Source organism: Phaenicophaeus curvirostris, chromosome 11, assembly GCF_032191515.1.
Source record: "Phaenicophaeus curvirostris isolate KB17595 chromosome 11, BPBGC_Pcur_1.0, whole genome shotgun sequence".
Lineage (NCBI taxonomy): Eukaryota > Metazoa > Chordata > Aves > Cuculiformes > Cuculidae > Phaenicophaeus > Phaenicophaeus curvirostris.
Window position 1 is genome coordinate 8,507,210 of NC_091402.1, and position 17,491 is coordinate 8,524,700.

The 17,491-nt window shown below is 40.1% G+C and overlaps 1 protein-coding gene across 1 annotated transcript in view; it reads left to right on the forward strand.

The window, feature by feature from the left end:
* The window catches only part of TAFA1 (TAFA chemokine like family member 1), a 228,015-nt gene that overhangs the window by 178,116 nt on the left and 32,408 nt on the right, over positions 1-17,491 (forward strand). The window contains exon 3 of the mRNA XM_069866288.1: positions 2,172-2,312. Coding sequence (XP_069722389.1) covers positions 2,172-2,312 — 141 coding nt within the window. The remainder of the gene's footprint in view (positions 1-2,171; positions 2,313-17,491) is intronic.

The following is a 17,491-nucleotide window of genomic DNA, read 5'->3' on the forward strand; positions in this document are numbered from 1 at the left end:
CACAACCCATTATTTTGAATAGATAATCAAATAAGCAAGACTAGCTTATGTGGTTATTAGTACTCATACAGGAAATTCATAGAGAAAATTAAGCATTTAGCTTATTCACACGTATTTACCACACAGTCTATGTAGTCTAAAATTAGAAATGCTTATTACTGCATACATTATCTTTAATGTTGAGCTTGCAATCAATAAAATCACAAATCTTTCCTCTCTTAAGGCATGGCCATAAGATGAATTAAACCAATGAGAATCTTTTCATTGCTTTCAATATGATTTGCATGAGGGAATAGGGAGTTTATCTGAAGAATTACTTCATAGAAAAATACAAGCATTTGGGGCTGAGTTGATTGTCACATTTCCTCTTCTCCTAAGAGACACTTAAAAGACCATTTGTCAGATGATGACTTTGTGAATTGTGGGGATCTCTTTTCTGTGGCATCTATTGGCTTTTAAAAAGCTTGTGTCAGCAGGCGACACACACCTAATAACTAATACATGAAGCAGTGTTTCTCTTCAAATGAGTTAAATATTTGCTGCAGAGTTAGTCTTGTCTCAGGCTTCCAAACTCATCAGTGCTCAACCCCATGACCGTGCAACCTAAGATAATTTACCCTAATGGACATTCATAGACTTTCATCTACTGACTTACCCTGGAAGGTCATTGGTTTGAAAATTTAACTTTATAAAACATTTCTGCTCTTGGTGGAGTCCCTGTTCATTGGTAGTTGTTGTATCACTTAATACTATGGACACACCTCATGGCACACCCCCGTTCGACCTTAATGGCAAACAGTCAAGGGAGATTCCTCCCTGCCTATCTACCCCCATATTTCAATGCAGAAATGCCCCATTTGTATAACTACCAAGTAACAGGACTCACTCCTGAGAAGGAGGATGCCACCAGACTCCCAGACCTCTTCCAAAATCCCTTGTTCACAGCCAGACATGAATCAGCATCTCGGCACTGTTTATTTTCCTCCCTGGCTGCAGGGTTTCTGTAGTGTTCAAAAGCTCCCAAAGTTGTTTCTAAAGAAGTGAAAGCCAAAGGCAGGAATAATGCTTTTTATGCTGTAGTAAAAGCAATCTACTGTTAGCATTTCATAGTGGCATAAAGTAATAATGCTTTTCTAGCAAACCTTCTTACACATCCTGCTCTTTAGAAGGCGGTGCATGATGTTTTGTATTAAGATTAAACAAATCCTGCCAAATTTATGCTGCAATTTCATAAAGTAGCCAAATATCTGTGGGGAACAGACTGGCACTATTAAATACTTGGTGATTATGAGCTAAATGCATTCTGAACTGAGGAACTGAGAAATTACTTGGGCAGTGCATCACCCCAAAGTGGTGTCTCATCTCCTCGCACTGCACTGCTAAGGTGAATGGGAACAATACACTTAACACTTCATTTCTATACATAGGATATGCTACAAAAAAAACCCAAGTATTCATAAACCCTAAGCCACCATCTATCTGTCTATCACTCCTTTGTGTTCTCTATCGAATCAAATTATTGTAGGAAAAAGACAAATTAAGCTTGGTGAACTTGCACACAATGGGAAGGTTTCCTGCCCTCACAACAGTCAATTTAGTGAGTGGGGTAGCGAAGGGAAGTGCTGTTGGATCATCTAGTAATTTGGAGAGATTGATTGTCATTACCTCAGGGCTGACTGCTGCCATAGAATCAAATATTTGGAGAAAAAAAGCTTATTTCTAGATGGATTCCCTTAGCCCCTGTCATTGTATGAGACAATATTTGAGGGAAGAGATCTTCAATATTACAAGCATAAAATCAGCCAACAGTTGTTGCACGTTTACTGTAGTTAACCACATTTCTTCAGGGCCAGATCACGACACAGTCATTTTTTAAGGCTGAAAATTCTGCTGATGCCAGAGAAGATTGTAATATAAGACAGGTGAGCTATATCTACTGTATGGGGACGTTTATCTGCGTTTCCTATTAAATCTGAAGTATAGCAGCACCTGGTTTAGTCAGGAACATGCACAATGGGAGAAATAATGTTGTAATCCCACCTGTATTGAAGCCATGCAGAGATACAGACAGGAGTATTCCTGGGTGCTTTGATTAGCTGCTGCTACTCTTCCTAATCAGAGTGTCAATATTCTCTTTTTCTTTTCTTTTTTTCTTTCTTTTTTTTTGCCAGAAGGAGGAACGTGTGAAGTTATAGCAGCACACAGATGCTGTAATAAGAATCGAATTGAGGAAAGATCACAAACAGTAAAATGTTCCTGTCTACCCGGGAAAGTGGCTGGGACGACAAGAAACAGACCTTCCTGTGTTGACGGCAAGTAGCTCCTCCTGTATATTTGTCTCTGGTTTTGGACCATCCAGTAAATAGCTTTAAGTCTGTAGATTACACATAGGAACTTTGTTGTGTTCTCTGTTTAACAAAACAGAAAAATCTATGAATAAAAACACACATTTACACCACCTTGCCAGTTCTTTCAGTGCATGGTTCTGTGCATGTGTCACATTAAGATTTACTTACAAAAATGAGAGTACAGCATTCAGTATAAGCACATAGTTAAGTATAAGAGATTTTGTGGCAGGATCAGGCCCTTCATAAAAAACTGGACAAAATTATTTATCCCTTGTGTCATTTCACAGGCCCTCCATGGTGCCACATTAATTTTGATTCATAACTCTTTCAAATGACAACCAGCCATACATTTTGATTTAATCAGACATATGAAAATGACAAAAAAAAAAAAAAAGAATCCTGTAGTCTCGTCCTGTAAAAAAACATTGTAGAAAGCTGGGAAAACATCTTTGTCTTTTGAAACCACTGTTGCTGTTTCTTGTCATGGTAATCTTTTTGCCAAAGGAAAACACCATGTTATTTGTGTCTGGGTTTCCTATCAGGTCTAGCTCCAGAGAGAATATTCCTTTCTGGGGCCACCCTAGAATTTCACCTACAGGGTGAAATTTCACCTACAGGGTGAAATTGTGCAGCAGTCAAGGAGGGAACCACAGCTTGGAAGTGCTTAGCAAAATAAAAATCATACAAGAAAATGGGGAGTAAGTAGTACTAATCCCATTAGTTACCCTTCCCAGACAAGCTGTTCTGTGTTGCAGAATCCCTCTGTGCAGCAGCTTTGTGAAACAGTATCTAGTAAATATTCTTCACTATTCTTTACACTAAAGATCTGATGCCTTTGTTTATGCCACCCCACAGCCTAAAGGTGCTTCAAAGAGCCCGGGGTGGTTTTGGCTAGAGTCAATGTGGACTCTGCCCTGGAAACCATGGTTGGGTTTCCAGGGGTGGCAGTATAGCTGCAGGTTTTGGAAGCCCCCATTTCCTTTTCATGTCTGTCATTTGGCATTCAGCTTCCCCCCAAATGAGTGAGATGGGGGAGCTGTAAAAGTAAATACAGGAAAAAATACTTTCTTCTGGGTAACCTTCTTCAGTTACATGCTGCAAAGGCACTAGGAAGGGAGAACAGGCTGGTCCAGTTGTAGCCCCAAACTGGAAAGGAGTATTGGTGTGTGTGGTGGACTGAAGGATTGGGCAGAAAAGCTCTGAGGCTTGCACGTTCAACACCAAAAAGATGAGAGATTTGGGGTTTCTTAGAGGGATGAGAACCTTATGTTTTTCTCAGCAAATATTTTTGGTGTATACGTATCTTGTTTATATATTGAAGACAGAAAGAAAATTATTTATTATTTTAAAAATGCTTTCAAATTTTTAAATTGTGAGGCAGTATTTCATAACTTGTTACACTGGGAATGTGATTCAGCTTCTGAATTTGCGACTAAAAGCACACTATGAATGCACCTGTAAACAATTATACTTCAATCCACATTTTGTCATTCTGTTACTGCTTAATTACCCTGATAATAAAACTTTTCCTTTTTTTTTGTTAAGCACACTCAGAAAACCATAGGTGAAACCTACAGCTGGTCTTAACAAAAGATGAGCTGTACCAGCCTTCAAGAATTTCATATTCTTCAGTAGGTCATGAAAAGCAGAGGAACTGGATAGTGCAGAGACATACCATTAATTCAGATCTCATAATTCTGTTCAGAGAAGAAGAGCTCAAAGAATGCTGTGATAAGAAAAAAAAGTTGGGTGCAGGTGTGGACTGGAGCCTAATTGCTTTGTCAGGATTGCAATGAAAAGAAATGTTATTGTCTGGAATTTTGAAAGGAGTAAGGATAAAACAATGGCTAATATAAAAGTGCAAAGCTAGTCCCATTGAAATCACTGGTAAGACTCTCAGTGACTTCAAAGCCAGTGAACATGAACTACAAAGGAATGTCTTCCCCTTTCAAGTTTAGTTGTTGTAGTCAGCCCATAGCTTCTCTTGTAGATGCCTGGTGAAGGGTTCAAAAGCCCAATATGCTGCTTGTAAAAATAATACAAGGGGCATTTTCTTTGGCTTTTGTTTTAAACCAGGCTTTGCTTTGCAATTTTTGACATAGTGGCCTGTATTAAGTCAAAATTTTTACCTATTTAGTGGTTCTGTTCTTACTAAGGCATTCTCCCAAAACTTCCTATGGGAGTCCCATTGACGTCAGTACTTTAACTCACACAAAGATATGGGATTTACAGTTTCTTTTGTATATGAAGACCTTTCAAAAGGTCATCTGCAACTTTTTTCCCTCTACCTACCATGTGGAAAGGATTAAGATAATTTTATCTCACACTAGGTTTTACACTGTGTACAATTTCAAGCTATAATCTGTCACTAATTTGATTGGGTCCATTAATTAAATGTCCATGAGTGTTCTGGTACAGCAGTGTACTCACACCCAAACAGACCAATCACCTTTGAGAGGTAACAAAGACTGGGAGGTCCCATGTTAGCAATTTGACTTTCATTTTTTTTTTGATTATTGCCTTGAGACACCTCCACCTGATGGCTGTTTAGTAGTGTGTATAAAGCCGGCTGAACCTCAGTCTTGCCCTGCTTATACCATTGGCCAAACTGTGTCTTAATGGGATCAGAATCAAGCTTTTGGAGTTCTCAATCCAGTTCCATCAGAAAACACTGTATCGAGGCTGATGCTTTGACAGCTTGAGTTCATGTTGCAGAGGAGAGATTGCTTTGCCAGCAACACAATCAGCCATTGCTTCAGGACACAACTGGGCTGCGTGGGTGGGATTGTGTGGAGAGCTAGCTTTGTTTTCTGTTTAAGAAGGAATACATAGGAGTCAGCTTAACCTTTTTAATAAGTATCGGGGTGATAAATGGTCCATGTTGTGAGATTTCATCATGAGTAGTTCCATCATAGTACACGCGACTCAGGTGTGTAGCCCTCCTCCTGAATGAGCTGAAATTCAGGCCCAGTACATGTAATTTCTGCTACAAAGGGCAAGAAGCTGCTGTGTATTCCCAAGCATCTCTTCCTGCCAAGTCCAACAGACTCTTTCTTTGGGGCCTCAACTTTAAAGAGTACAGTGAGGCCAGACTCTGGCAGCCTCAGAAGTTGTAAATTATTCCTTGCCACTCACTCAGTAGACACTATCCTAAAACCTGCCTCAATCACCAGTGAATTATGTAGCAGCAAAACTGAGAGCAAAACAAAAGCCAAATCTTGTCATGAAAGAGGTGCCAGTTTCTGTTTCTTTGCCACTGCTATTGCACATCTACTTTCATGAGTCCCTTCACTATTTCCAGCTCTTCTTTTTTTGAAGGATGGGTTTGAATACTCCCGTCCCTACAATTTATCTTCCTTGCCACTTGGCAGTAGCATGTACCACAGGCATCAGTCTATTCAGCTCTCTGCCATGGCTGCTATGCCATTTTCTCCATTTGCCCAAATACCTCTTCAGAGCAAATCCCAAATAGATTTCCTTCATTTGTGTTACAGCAACTAGAGAAGGTCCCCTTTTCTAGGGAAATAAATGTCAAGCATGTTTAGGGAGTTCCCAGCCTTCTGCCTACAGAGCTCAGGGGACCTGTACAGCTTGGAGTGTAGTTATCCTACTACACAGCAACATTGTTGGACACAGCCTGAGCATGGGCTGTTTGGATGTATCAGAGCAACGCCTGACCTGTTGTCCTGCCTGCGTGCTTCAGATGGCTGGGACCAGCAAGGAGCTTGAATTTGCAGCTCAGACTAGCGTTCAGATCCCTCTAGCTTCAAACTTTGATGGACCTGCTCTCTCCCATTTTCCTGTTACTGCAGACACTTTTGTGTGATGTGCAAGCTGTTTCTGCATGGTTTCATAGCCGTGCTTCTGAATTTACACCTTCCTTCTCCACTACACTTACAAACAGCTTGTATTCCTCATTTCAGAAGCCCATGGATTTTCCTTCTCCTGCCATAGTCTCCATGGGCTTATGAGGGCACTCAAGTGTCAGAACAAATAGCTGGGATTTGTCCCCTTGCTAGTTGTTGCATGGCTAGTACAATTTCTCCTGTGGGTTGTGGTTTTATTCCCTTGTCTTTGTTAGCCAGTTTCTTCTTTTGGTACAGTGGTTATCCAAGAGATGTGTTCCCAGTAAACTCCTTTGCTTCTTTATAGCAATGCCTCTTGCATCTTCCTGGTAGGGTCAGTGAGCACAGGGCAATGATCCTTTCAGTTGTGAAGCCCACATCCTTTCAAAAATCTCTTCACCTCTGTGAATAAAGATCAGTTAGAGGCTACAAAGTTTCAGATGTTTTTTCTTAAGTTAATTATCTGTTATTCCACATAAAACTAAAAGCATCCACTAACAAAAAGAAAAAACCTGCATATTTTTCTCTTTTCTTTAAAATAGATATTTGTCCTTTTCAGAATTTTTCAGCCATTCACAGTATATCTTTTACATTAAAATTTCTTCTGTTGTTCATGCATAATGTGAAGGTATTTTTAATCTTGTTCAGTACTTCGTCAGAGCTTTCTTTTCCTGCCCCATCTTCTTTCTCAGTATGGAACGTACTGAGCATAGTGAAACTCTGATGAAAAAATGTGACTTCTATATACCTTCAAAATGTTTGTTTGGACCTTTTCTAGATGTACTCAGCATATTCTCAAAATATTTAAATATTATTGAGGGATTTGCATTCACAATGCCTCCTGAAAAGCCCTTATGCTTTTACTTTCTTAACAACCAAAGACATTTTCTTCAAATAAATGGCTGCAGACTGCACCAGGTCTGGTGGTTCTACCAGATCTTGGCATCATACAGGGTTTCATAACTTCAAAATGACTTTGTCTTGATAGTATCAAAAGTAAAGGTTGTATCAATGCTGTCATATTTGGGTCAGGACCATAACATCCACCTCTCATTCTTCATTGACCTAATCTTCATGCAAAATTGATACCACTTTTCTCAATAGACTAAAATTTTCCTCTGCAGCATGAATAAAGTTGACTGTGTGAGCTAGAGAGCAGCAATAAGCACGTGGCAGCAGTGAACTGATGAATACACTTACGTCTCTATTTTGGTTCTTTATGGCTTGTCTACACATGACCTGCAGTTTTCTTTGGTTGCTTCCGTTAGCAAAACAGTCTTGTGGCCACTTAATTTATTTTTTACTTTGTTTTAGTTTGTCATTTTAGAATTTTTTTAAGCATCCCATTTTAGTACTCAGTATAAACAACATGAATGTTTGACTGCACATGGGACTCTCCACCTTTTCTACACTCTAGTTGAAAGAATGTGAAAATTCTCCTATTTGGAAGTTTCCCATTCCCTGTAAGGATACATACATTTACTTTCCACTGCTCTTTGCAGCCACTGTTCACGTTCCTTCCAGGATCTCAGTAAACAGGACTGGTCACAAGTAGCCAGGGTGAAGAAGACAAAACCAGAGATCAAGTGAAAACACAAGGTTACTGAATAAATATTAACAGAAAACCTCTGATAATATTTGCTCAGTTCTAGTACTGTGTATGATTGCTATAAAAATATAATAGAAATAAAAGATATTTATAATTTTAATACTGTCACTTTTATATTGTGATTAACATGCCTGGTACCATATAATTTACAGTGTCATTGAACTATTCTGTACAGTCAGTAGGTGGTTATTTCCATGTGTTCTTTGAGGCCCTTGAATAGCACATATATTTTTCATCTGTACTGAAGTTTACTGTGTTACAGTCAATGATGCTCTCAGACAGATTTTTTTTTAATATCTGAATTTCTCTATTCCCTTTTCTTCAGTCTTCTTCTAGTCTCTTTTAAAGCCTTTCAGAGTCAACCTCAATATTTCTTGCACAATTATCTGTGCAATTTGTTGGACCACAGAAAAGCACCTGCACTGCCTTTTGAAATCAGCCACAAAGGGACTTCCATGCAGGTTGTTCATGTTGCCAGGGCTTTTAGAAAATGAGGTGGTTTTAGCATTGGTCAAAAACAAGAAGAAAAAGTAAGGTTCCACTAAAATGCTGTGAAGTATCTCTCCCTCTAAATTATTCCTGCAAGAAAGGTCTCTGCAAGAAAGGTCTCTGCAGAGATCTGAGGTGATCTGATTCTGTGTTGTCTGCAACACAGGATTTGAAACATTAGCTCTCAGGCAGCAGGACTAATGTTTTAACTCTCCATGGTCTGCTGTTGTCCTGTTTTGTACCAGTCACACATCAGGGGAAAGGGAAATCACTCACTGATACAGCACAATAAAATGAAATTAATCCAGTATTTCCCTTTCTCTCAGAGTGGCTTTGGATCACATCGAATTTCACATCATTCCATGATATATGAAATATTAATGTGCATGTGCACACTTCAGATTTCTATTAGTTTGAGGATTATCCATCACTAGCTACCATGCAGCCATGTGAATTTACATCAGAATTTCTCAGGACAGATTAACTAAACAGAAGTCTTAATGATCACTGGGAGCACTGAGAATTCTAATATCTCTCTGGGCTAGCAGCTCACTCCTCTCCAGACATGCTACTGGGTGGTTGATACTGCACATCCTTTTTCTTTCACGTGCAATAGTGGGAGAAGAGAGAGAACAGCATTCACTTTGCTGGGATTTGCCCTCTTGTCTCTCATGCAGGACACGCAAATCAAGTGGTCATACCCGGTATGTCACTCCTTAGGCAGACAGTAAGTGCAGCCGTGCTGTTGACGTTGGCTATCCTGTTTTATATTTTAAATTATGGATAAGATGCTTTCTGTAGAGTGAGTATACACAACTGGAGAGTGCTGTGTTCCTCTGGTACAGAGGTGCAGTGCATCCCCTCACAGGTCCCTGAGCAGCTGGGAGGATGCTGGCCGGTGCATCCTCCCACAGCGCCTGTTCTAACCCATTTGTCACTGGCTAAGAGACCAGCGTGGGAAATACAGAAGCTTCCTGGTTCCCTCTGGAGTGAGTGAGGGATTCAAGCCCTGTAGAGTCAAGTGAAAGACTCCTATTGACTTTGGGTCAGGTCGTTTAGTAAATGCTTTGTTAGATATAATCCTGTATCTATCAGCTCTTACATCAAGTGAAAACGGTTCACAGTCACAAAGCCAATAGTTTTCTATTTATCTAATGTGCACTTTAGGTGGTATCACCAGAAAGCCTTTTTTTCCCCCACTCTCTCACTTTCAATCAATTCTTATTTCTTGAAGAAAGGGGGGAAAAATGTTTTTTGAAATCCGAAGAGTCAGCTTCTCATCCCTCTAGCTGTGCTTCGGCCTAGATAAGAAGAGATCTCAGGGTCCCCTATTATTAATGCACTGTCTATATGAATAACGAGCAGGCTTGGTAAATTATTCCACACTCCTGGGAAAATCTATTGCCCTGTCCTTCTGCAGCACCACTGGAACTGAGCAGGAGACTCGTATTATTTTTTTTATTTGGTGAATTCAGATGACTTCATTTGTAAGGAGGAAAAAAATGTATCTGTTCCCCACTGACACCCATTTAGTAAGCTCAAAAAGAATTCACAGCATATCACGTGCACTATTAAAAAAGGAGAGAGAGAAGCCTAACTGTGTACTGGAATATTTTAAGACTGCTTTTGTCCAGAAACATGTCTTCTTGAAATGCCCTTGCAGCCACCCTGAAACTGCAGTGAGATCCTGAGAGGTGCTGACTTCAGGGGAGCAAAAGCAAAACTGGCAGTGGCAACGCAGAGTAATTAGCTCATTTTCCAAGTCACAGCGACTCTCATTACCAGTTTGCCTTCTAATCTGCAGGGCAGCGGCTGAATGGAGCAAAGCAGAGGTGTGTGCCTGACCCAGCTGATGGTGGGAGATTTTGTGTCAGGACACCGTATCATTTCCTGAACCCAGACCATCAGTGAGTGACCTGGGGAGAGCAGAGAGGCCATGCTTCTCCCTGAACAAATATAAATATATATGTGTGTGTACATGTATATTTTATATATCTATGCATATGCTGTGGAGTCATCCTGCCGTGCACAGCACATCAAAATGCTGTTCAGGTGTGTATATATGTGATCCTAGTGATTATGGCACACAGAGGGAGAATAGCCAAGGGTCAGATCTGTAGCCGACTTGATCCAAATTCAGCTGCTGAATTAGGCATTTCCCTATCTCTCAGTGAGGGCTGCATTGTTTGTGCCACTTGCAAACATCCGCCAGGCATTAGGGAGAGGTAGATAGATGATGATGGCTTTCTGGTGTGAAGATGGTGCAGCTAATGAGATCGTCTGACTGTGGGTTTATGTGAGTATATCTTCATCTCAGCTATAATTTATCTCCACACCTATGACTTCTGTTTCTTTCTTTTCCAATTGACATTGTGGTTTCCTTCATAGCAAAGCAACCACCCTTTTTAATATCAAGCCCATAGAAGAGCTGACTAATCCACCCCTGATGAAGTGCAGAGAGTTCACTTAAACCCCAATTTCCACAGAAAAAAAAGTTTTCTTTTTCTGCTTAAGAGGGAAAAAAAAGCCATAAGTTGTGGCACTATCTCCATCTGCTTAAGGGGTGGTCATTTTTCCATGCTCCAGCTGACAGGTTTCAGTGCTGACACAGAGGAAGCAGAGCCCTCACCACCAACCAAGGTGCACAAGCAGCAGTCTTATGGTGAAATCAGAGAACAGCTTATCCACGTAGCAGTGTGAAAACACACAGGAACTTATAATTATTTCACCTCCATACAGAGGAAAGTAACCTTTCTCTAAAATACTTGCAATAAGCCTACTAGAGGCTAAATGGAAAAACAGTAGGAGGTTTCTCCTCTTATAGGTAGCATTAAGTGTTAATCACAGCACTGGAAAGAGCCTAGTAAGGGGTTTTGGAGGCAGGGGAGTGCAGGCACAGCAGGCAGCCAGCCACGGCCGTGTGCCAGGCACCGCAGGCAGAAGGAAACACAAGCTGGGTGGAGAAAGAAAACCTAAAGTAGAAAAAATTCCCATGCAGGAAGCCACAGGTAGGATCATGCAAGTGAGCCCTGTGAGTTCAAGTAGCATAAGGACCAGGCATGCTGCCTGGCCAAGCATGAAGGACAGCTGAAAGAAGGGGGGGTTGCACTTTTGCATGCACAGATCTACCTGGCCCAGCCCAGGTTATCCCAGAAAGAGGCAGCAGCCCCCCTGCAACGTACCTGAAAATATACATATAGTACACGAAAGGGGAAAAAAACTTCAGCAATGCTGAAGGAGAGGTTTCCAGATGTCAGGAGCTTGATGGAAAAAGCGTAAGAGATCACAAGGCTGGGGTGAGCAGCAGTGTGTCAGAGCCAAAGAACTGTGCTTGGAGCAGTAACACAGAAGTAGCTCAGAGGAGTAAGATATGGATATCTAGGAGGGACTTGCATGTAAGATCCTTGATGTTTTCGTTTCCATTACCATTCATATCCACTGCAAGGTACGGAGGCTGGTCTGTGTAGCAGCATCAAGGCAGCGAGAGTAAGAGCTTTTCTACCATTTACTAAATCTGTGTGGAGTGATGTTGCCAGCTGACACAAGACGTGTGGTGACTCAGGAGTAAGAGGTTTAAACCTCTGCCTTTAAATAAACACTGGGTTTATCTGTGCTTTGTGTGACAATGCACATGTGGGCGGTGCATTCAAAACAGATTCAGAAAGTGGATTGACACCCAGAGACAGATTTTCAGCTGGTGTAAACTGGCTCTTGAAAACCAGAGAGACCTGCTGGTTTTTGCCAAATGAGGACACAGTTTGTTGAGTCTAGGAAAATTAACAGAATGGCAACTGGCTATTAATCCTTGATCACGATCTTTAGGGAATATATGGGACCAGTGCTCAGTTAATCAGTGGCCAAGAAGAGCTTAGAGAAATGTTAAGGTTGGGTTAGCATCTGTGCTGTATCCCCTTACACCAAATCTTTGCAGTAATTGAGATGATAATCTGTCTCTGCCAGGAAAGACCATGTTACAAGATGGCTAATTCTGCATAAGCTCACATCATACATCTTTTCTGCACCAGATATTATATTTTCAGTGCACTAGGGCTGTGAAATGCTGCTTTTCTACAGGCGTCTCCAATGTAATATAGAAAATTCATGATCAGAGTATTGCGCAGCATTTAGTCTTTTCTTCTTTTCTGTCAAAGCTACCTTCTATCTATAAACATGGAGCTAGTTCACAGGGCTTAAATGGGGTTTGTAGGATTATGATTTGAACACAAAAGTAAGTGGATGATTAAGGAAAAATGGAAAATGCTGCTACATAGTCTGCTTTCTTTAAATGAAGGGATGAGAACCTGAAGTTATTACACACTGAAATTTTAAAGAGAAAACGAACAAATCTTTTTAAGAAGAATATACATTGTTAATCCTTTTATTGATGCAGTGAGTTCAAATAAGAGTCACTAGTTTAGCACTGGGATTGTCTGTTGTGTTGAACTACATGAATTAATCTGGCAACTGCAACTAGAGGCAGACAAGTCAACAAGTGTTTAATTGATTTCAGAGGATCGATTATCCATAAAATTGATCACAGACACATTTCTAGTTCCTGATCTCAGAGTACAGCCAGATAGCTGCAGGACTCAAACCTCTCAGTAGTTCGTCGGTCTGGTTTGGGTGATTTTCATGCATTAACATTGCAGAATTGCCTTACAGTTAGGAATCAAGTAAGTACATTGCAAGCAAGGGATTTATTTCAAATCTTAGACTTTGTGCCGAGGAAGTCAGCTATTCAGCACGTACATCGCCTGCAGATTTTGGAACAGGTCTCTATACGTGGGTGTCAGAAAGCAGTTTACTAATCCAGTATCTCAAAGAAAGCTTTATTCCTCTTTGGGAGTTAAGTATTTCCATAGACTATTCAGTTTTCTACAATAACAGCTCAAGGTTAAGCAAGCACAAATGATGATGTAGTAAGGAAAAACTCAATAATATTTAAAAAGTGCTGCCTCTCCCTTTTGAAACTTATCATGCAAAAGACAGCAGTGTGGAAATGAGCTGTGTTCTACAATTTAAGCATTCTGCCCTGTGTCATTAGTACCTAAAGCCTGTTCTGTAGACAGATGGATTGTTTTTAATATGTGGTCTTGTGTAATCATTTCCTTTTGATTACAATTCCTAGGCAGCAAGCATACAGCAGACTTTTCAAGATGCATGTGCATGGTCAGTATATTTTTTTTTATCTTCCTAATGCGCTCAGAACTCACAAACAGCAAGGTGAAGCATCAGCACAAGCCATCACTCAGGAATGAAATTGAGAAGCAAATGACACTGTCCTAACTGAGGACAATGGTAAATCTCCCATTAACTCAAATGGCAGTAGAAAACTTATCTCTGCATTGGTTTTATTATTACAAAATACTCTCTGTTCTTTCTTCAGACCCCTCCACAAAATATCATCAAATGTTATTGTATGTAATATAGTTATACAAATACTAAATGAACTCTATTTCCTTGGGAAATTTCTTTTCCTCCTCTTGAAAATAGCTAACTGGATAAACAGATTTTTAAACAGGAGCACCCAGAGCCCCTGTTAAATAAAAGAGAAACACAACAAAGCCCGTGAGTGTTAGTATCACATTAGTGAGATCGTTATCCAGGGACACAGACACCTCTTTCTCTGAGCAGGATGAAGGAAAGGATGACCACTGCTTTGAACAACAGAGCACAGGAACGAAGCAGTAAAGGAGAAAATCCATTTGTTTTTTGACAGTTTGTGTTTCCTCTGGGATTCAGTTCAGTAGCAAAGGCCTGGCCTCATTATTGCACTGGTGCTATTCATTTCTCTTGTTTGTCTGTGTATTGTGATGAATTTGGTTCATCCGAATGTCAGGCAGGGAATCAGGTGAGGCATTTGTGGCAGAGCTAGAGGAATGTAATGTGTCTCTGTAGCACAGTGACAGATCCTTTCCTGGGATAGATGTGCAGTTCTGGCCACTCGGCTTCAAAACACAGAGGTGAATTAACTTGTGGGCCCAGGTGTGGAGGAAGGTTTTGGCTGCTCAGGAGAACAGGCAGCCTCTATTGAGAGAGAACAGTTTTAGAGCAGCAAAGCAAAAAATGAAGGAGGATGAATCTGCTGTCAGATCAGTGTATGTGGACCAGGAATGGAGAATCACTAAGAAAACAGTGGAGGATTTAATAGATATAAATTCTCCATTATTAAATGTAGATTGGCAATTGAAAGAACAGTCCTTACTCTTCTAGGAGGTTGGCAACAGCTTCCTGGTAGTGATGCCAGCTAGTTTTGAAGATTTCCAGTGTATTTTGCCTTATCCTCAAAAGGCAAAGAAATTATTAGTATTTGATAAAATAACACCACAGCATACTGGTGAGTGATGGGTGGACTGCAGGCTGTTGTGAGTCAAGAAAAAGAGCTGTAGAGCAGATTCATAAGAATGCATTTGTGTGTAAGACAACAAACTGCCTATATGCTTCATCTTTAATATAGCCAGAATTGATCCAATCTAGCAAAAAAACCCCAAATCTTATAACAAACAAATCATATTAGTTTTCAGGGAGCTGCATTTCATACCAACCAAAAGATGGAGTTGGGAGGGGTGTATGTGTGTGAGAGAGTTTTTTGAAATGTGTTATTTGAAAACAAAAATGTTTTGTGAAAGTTGTGAATTTTTAATGGTAGGGAGGATAAAATTGCCAAGCCGATATATGGAAGTTTCATCCCATTTTGAAATCTTTAGTTACAGTTTGACTTTATTTGATACAGTAATATTTTATTGTTTGGTTGGCCAACGGTGATATCATTTTTTATCCGTTTATTTGCACTAAAGTGCTGATAAATCAGTTTTAGCAGTGGAACCAATTAATTCTCCATTGTAAGTATTGACTTAGACTTTTTTAATCTATTTGTTGGAAACAGCAGTGCTGGACTTCCCTGGATGAGCAATAATGAGGGAATATCCCAGAATCCTTTTCTACTACTCTTCTAAAATAGCACTTGTAAGTTCTGCATGGTCATTAAAAAAAAAAATAAAAATAAAATAGGTATTTGCAAACACAAATTAAGTAAATTATAGCCTTGCTACCTGGCTTGCATTCTTCAGTTGACCCCTGGTGCCCGCAAATGGGGATACTAGCAAAACATATCTGTTCGAGTCTGCACATTTCCCAGCTGAGTGTGCTCATTAACACACAGCAAGGTGGAAACTGTAATCAGAAATGATCTGCTATTACAACGGACATGATCTAAATATATTGTATGTAGTCAAGTTTAGTAAATCAAATGAATGGGGGAGGATTTGTAATTCCTAAAATTCAAATGTAATTACACACCACCCAGGTCTCTGTTTTACTTTTACTGTTTACTAGCACTGAAAACCTTTTGAAAGCTGATACAGTTTCCTAATAAAGAAATAAATTGACAAATCAGGTTAAGAGCTTATAGCTAAATGCATCCACCCTTATGCAAAGGCCTTTAGTGAAAACTCCTCCAAGTGCTCACTGTATTGAGTCAGTATATTTCTGAAATAATCAGGAACACTCATTTGTAGCAAGCTTTGGGTTAGTGCCTTTCCATGTGAACCCCTTTCAGGTTAAACTCATTATTTATGGTAAGCATAGCTACACTCATCATGCATTTTGCGTGTTTAGTTCTTGAGCCAAAATACAGGAGCTGCATTAGCTTCAGGGCAAGTAATCAGCCTCCTGTGATATCAAACCTTATGTCACCAACAGTAATAGGCTGAAATAGTCAGAGCCTCATAAGAACTGTGCCTGCTCAGTTCCTATTAAAATTAATAGGCACTGGGCATCCACTCCCTCTAGGCAGCTTGGAAAATACCAGCCAAAATGTAGTTGTAAGTATTAACCTTTAGGAAGTTAGTGTTGGCAACCTCCCACTGCTCTATACTAGTTTCCAAAATCAGTAGCTCTGATTAGGCATGAGCCCTGCAAGAGAGCCTCCTGCTCTGGTTTGACGGGACCACGTCCTTAGAGGCTGCTGCTCTGCAGCTGCTGGTGGGGAGCAGCTGTGAGCAATTTACACCTTCAGGCTGTTTTGACTGAGCGGATCCTGGAGAGTCAGAAGTTAAGTTATAAGGTTGCTTTGCTACCTGTACTAGGAGCAGCCTGAACTGAGTCTGATGGGTTTTTTTCCTCCTGGTCTTCAGTGGTGTGGAAGCTGGATTCATAAAGGTTAGTAAATGTGGTGCGAAAATGCTACCTTGGCTCTGAGTATGATGCAATATAGAAGTCTGGGACAGAAACAGAAAAAATATTACTGCCTAGCTGTTAAAATATGAGTCCTTGGTACAGAAAAAAAGCCTGTCTGTGAATGCTTTTATGTATTAGACCCTATAAGGAACTTCAACCCTGCTGATTTAACCTTCTTCAGTTAAAGGGTTCTTTTTCCCTTTTTTGTCTATTTATAAAGAAAAATAGTGTGACCTTTGAAAAGAAAAAGGGGATTAGAATCATTTATTATTGGATTCCTATTAAACCAATAGAAATAATAACAGAAATTCATGGTTTTAAACAACCTCCAGGTCTTGGGTCTAATCCATACAGATGATGACCTGTGAGGAAGTAGTCTTACAAGAATAAATTGGCTGTGGTTTAAACTGAAGGGTTTCACCTGAGCTAATGAACTCTCATAGTGCATGCCTCAAATGTCACCACAGTAGCTAGAGAGCAAACTGTTCCCTTTGTAAATTTTTTCACCAAATATTTCTAAATATCCCAAAAGGGTAATCGACGCACTCAGTGAGCAGATTGTTCATGGACAAAAAATGCATTCCTAAATCAAATAAATTGCTAACTGAAGCATTTGCTAGGCTCTGCTTTACATAGTATAAGATAAGAAGTAAATATAACACACTGGTCTCTATCCCTGACTGCTACTAAAAATGCAAGGTGATGAAAGTTCTATTTCAATTTCAACAATGCATTATTAGTACAAATCATAAAATGGTTTGGTTTGGTTTGGAAGGGACCTTAAAGATCATCCAGTGATACCTTCCATTGGATCAGGTTGTTCAAAGCCTTATCCAACCTGGCTTTGAACACCTCCAGAGAAGAGCATCTACAGCTTCTCTGGGCAACCAGTGTTAGTGCCTCACCATCCTCACAGTAACAGATTTCTTCCTGATATCTAATCTAAATCTTTCAGCTTAAAACCATTTCCCTGTGTTGAGTTTCTTATCCCCCAACACCCCAAGTCCTTCTCCTCAGAGCTG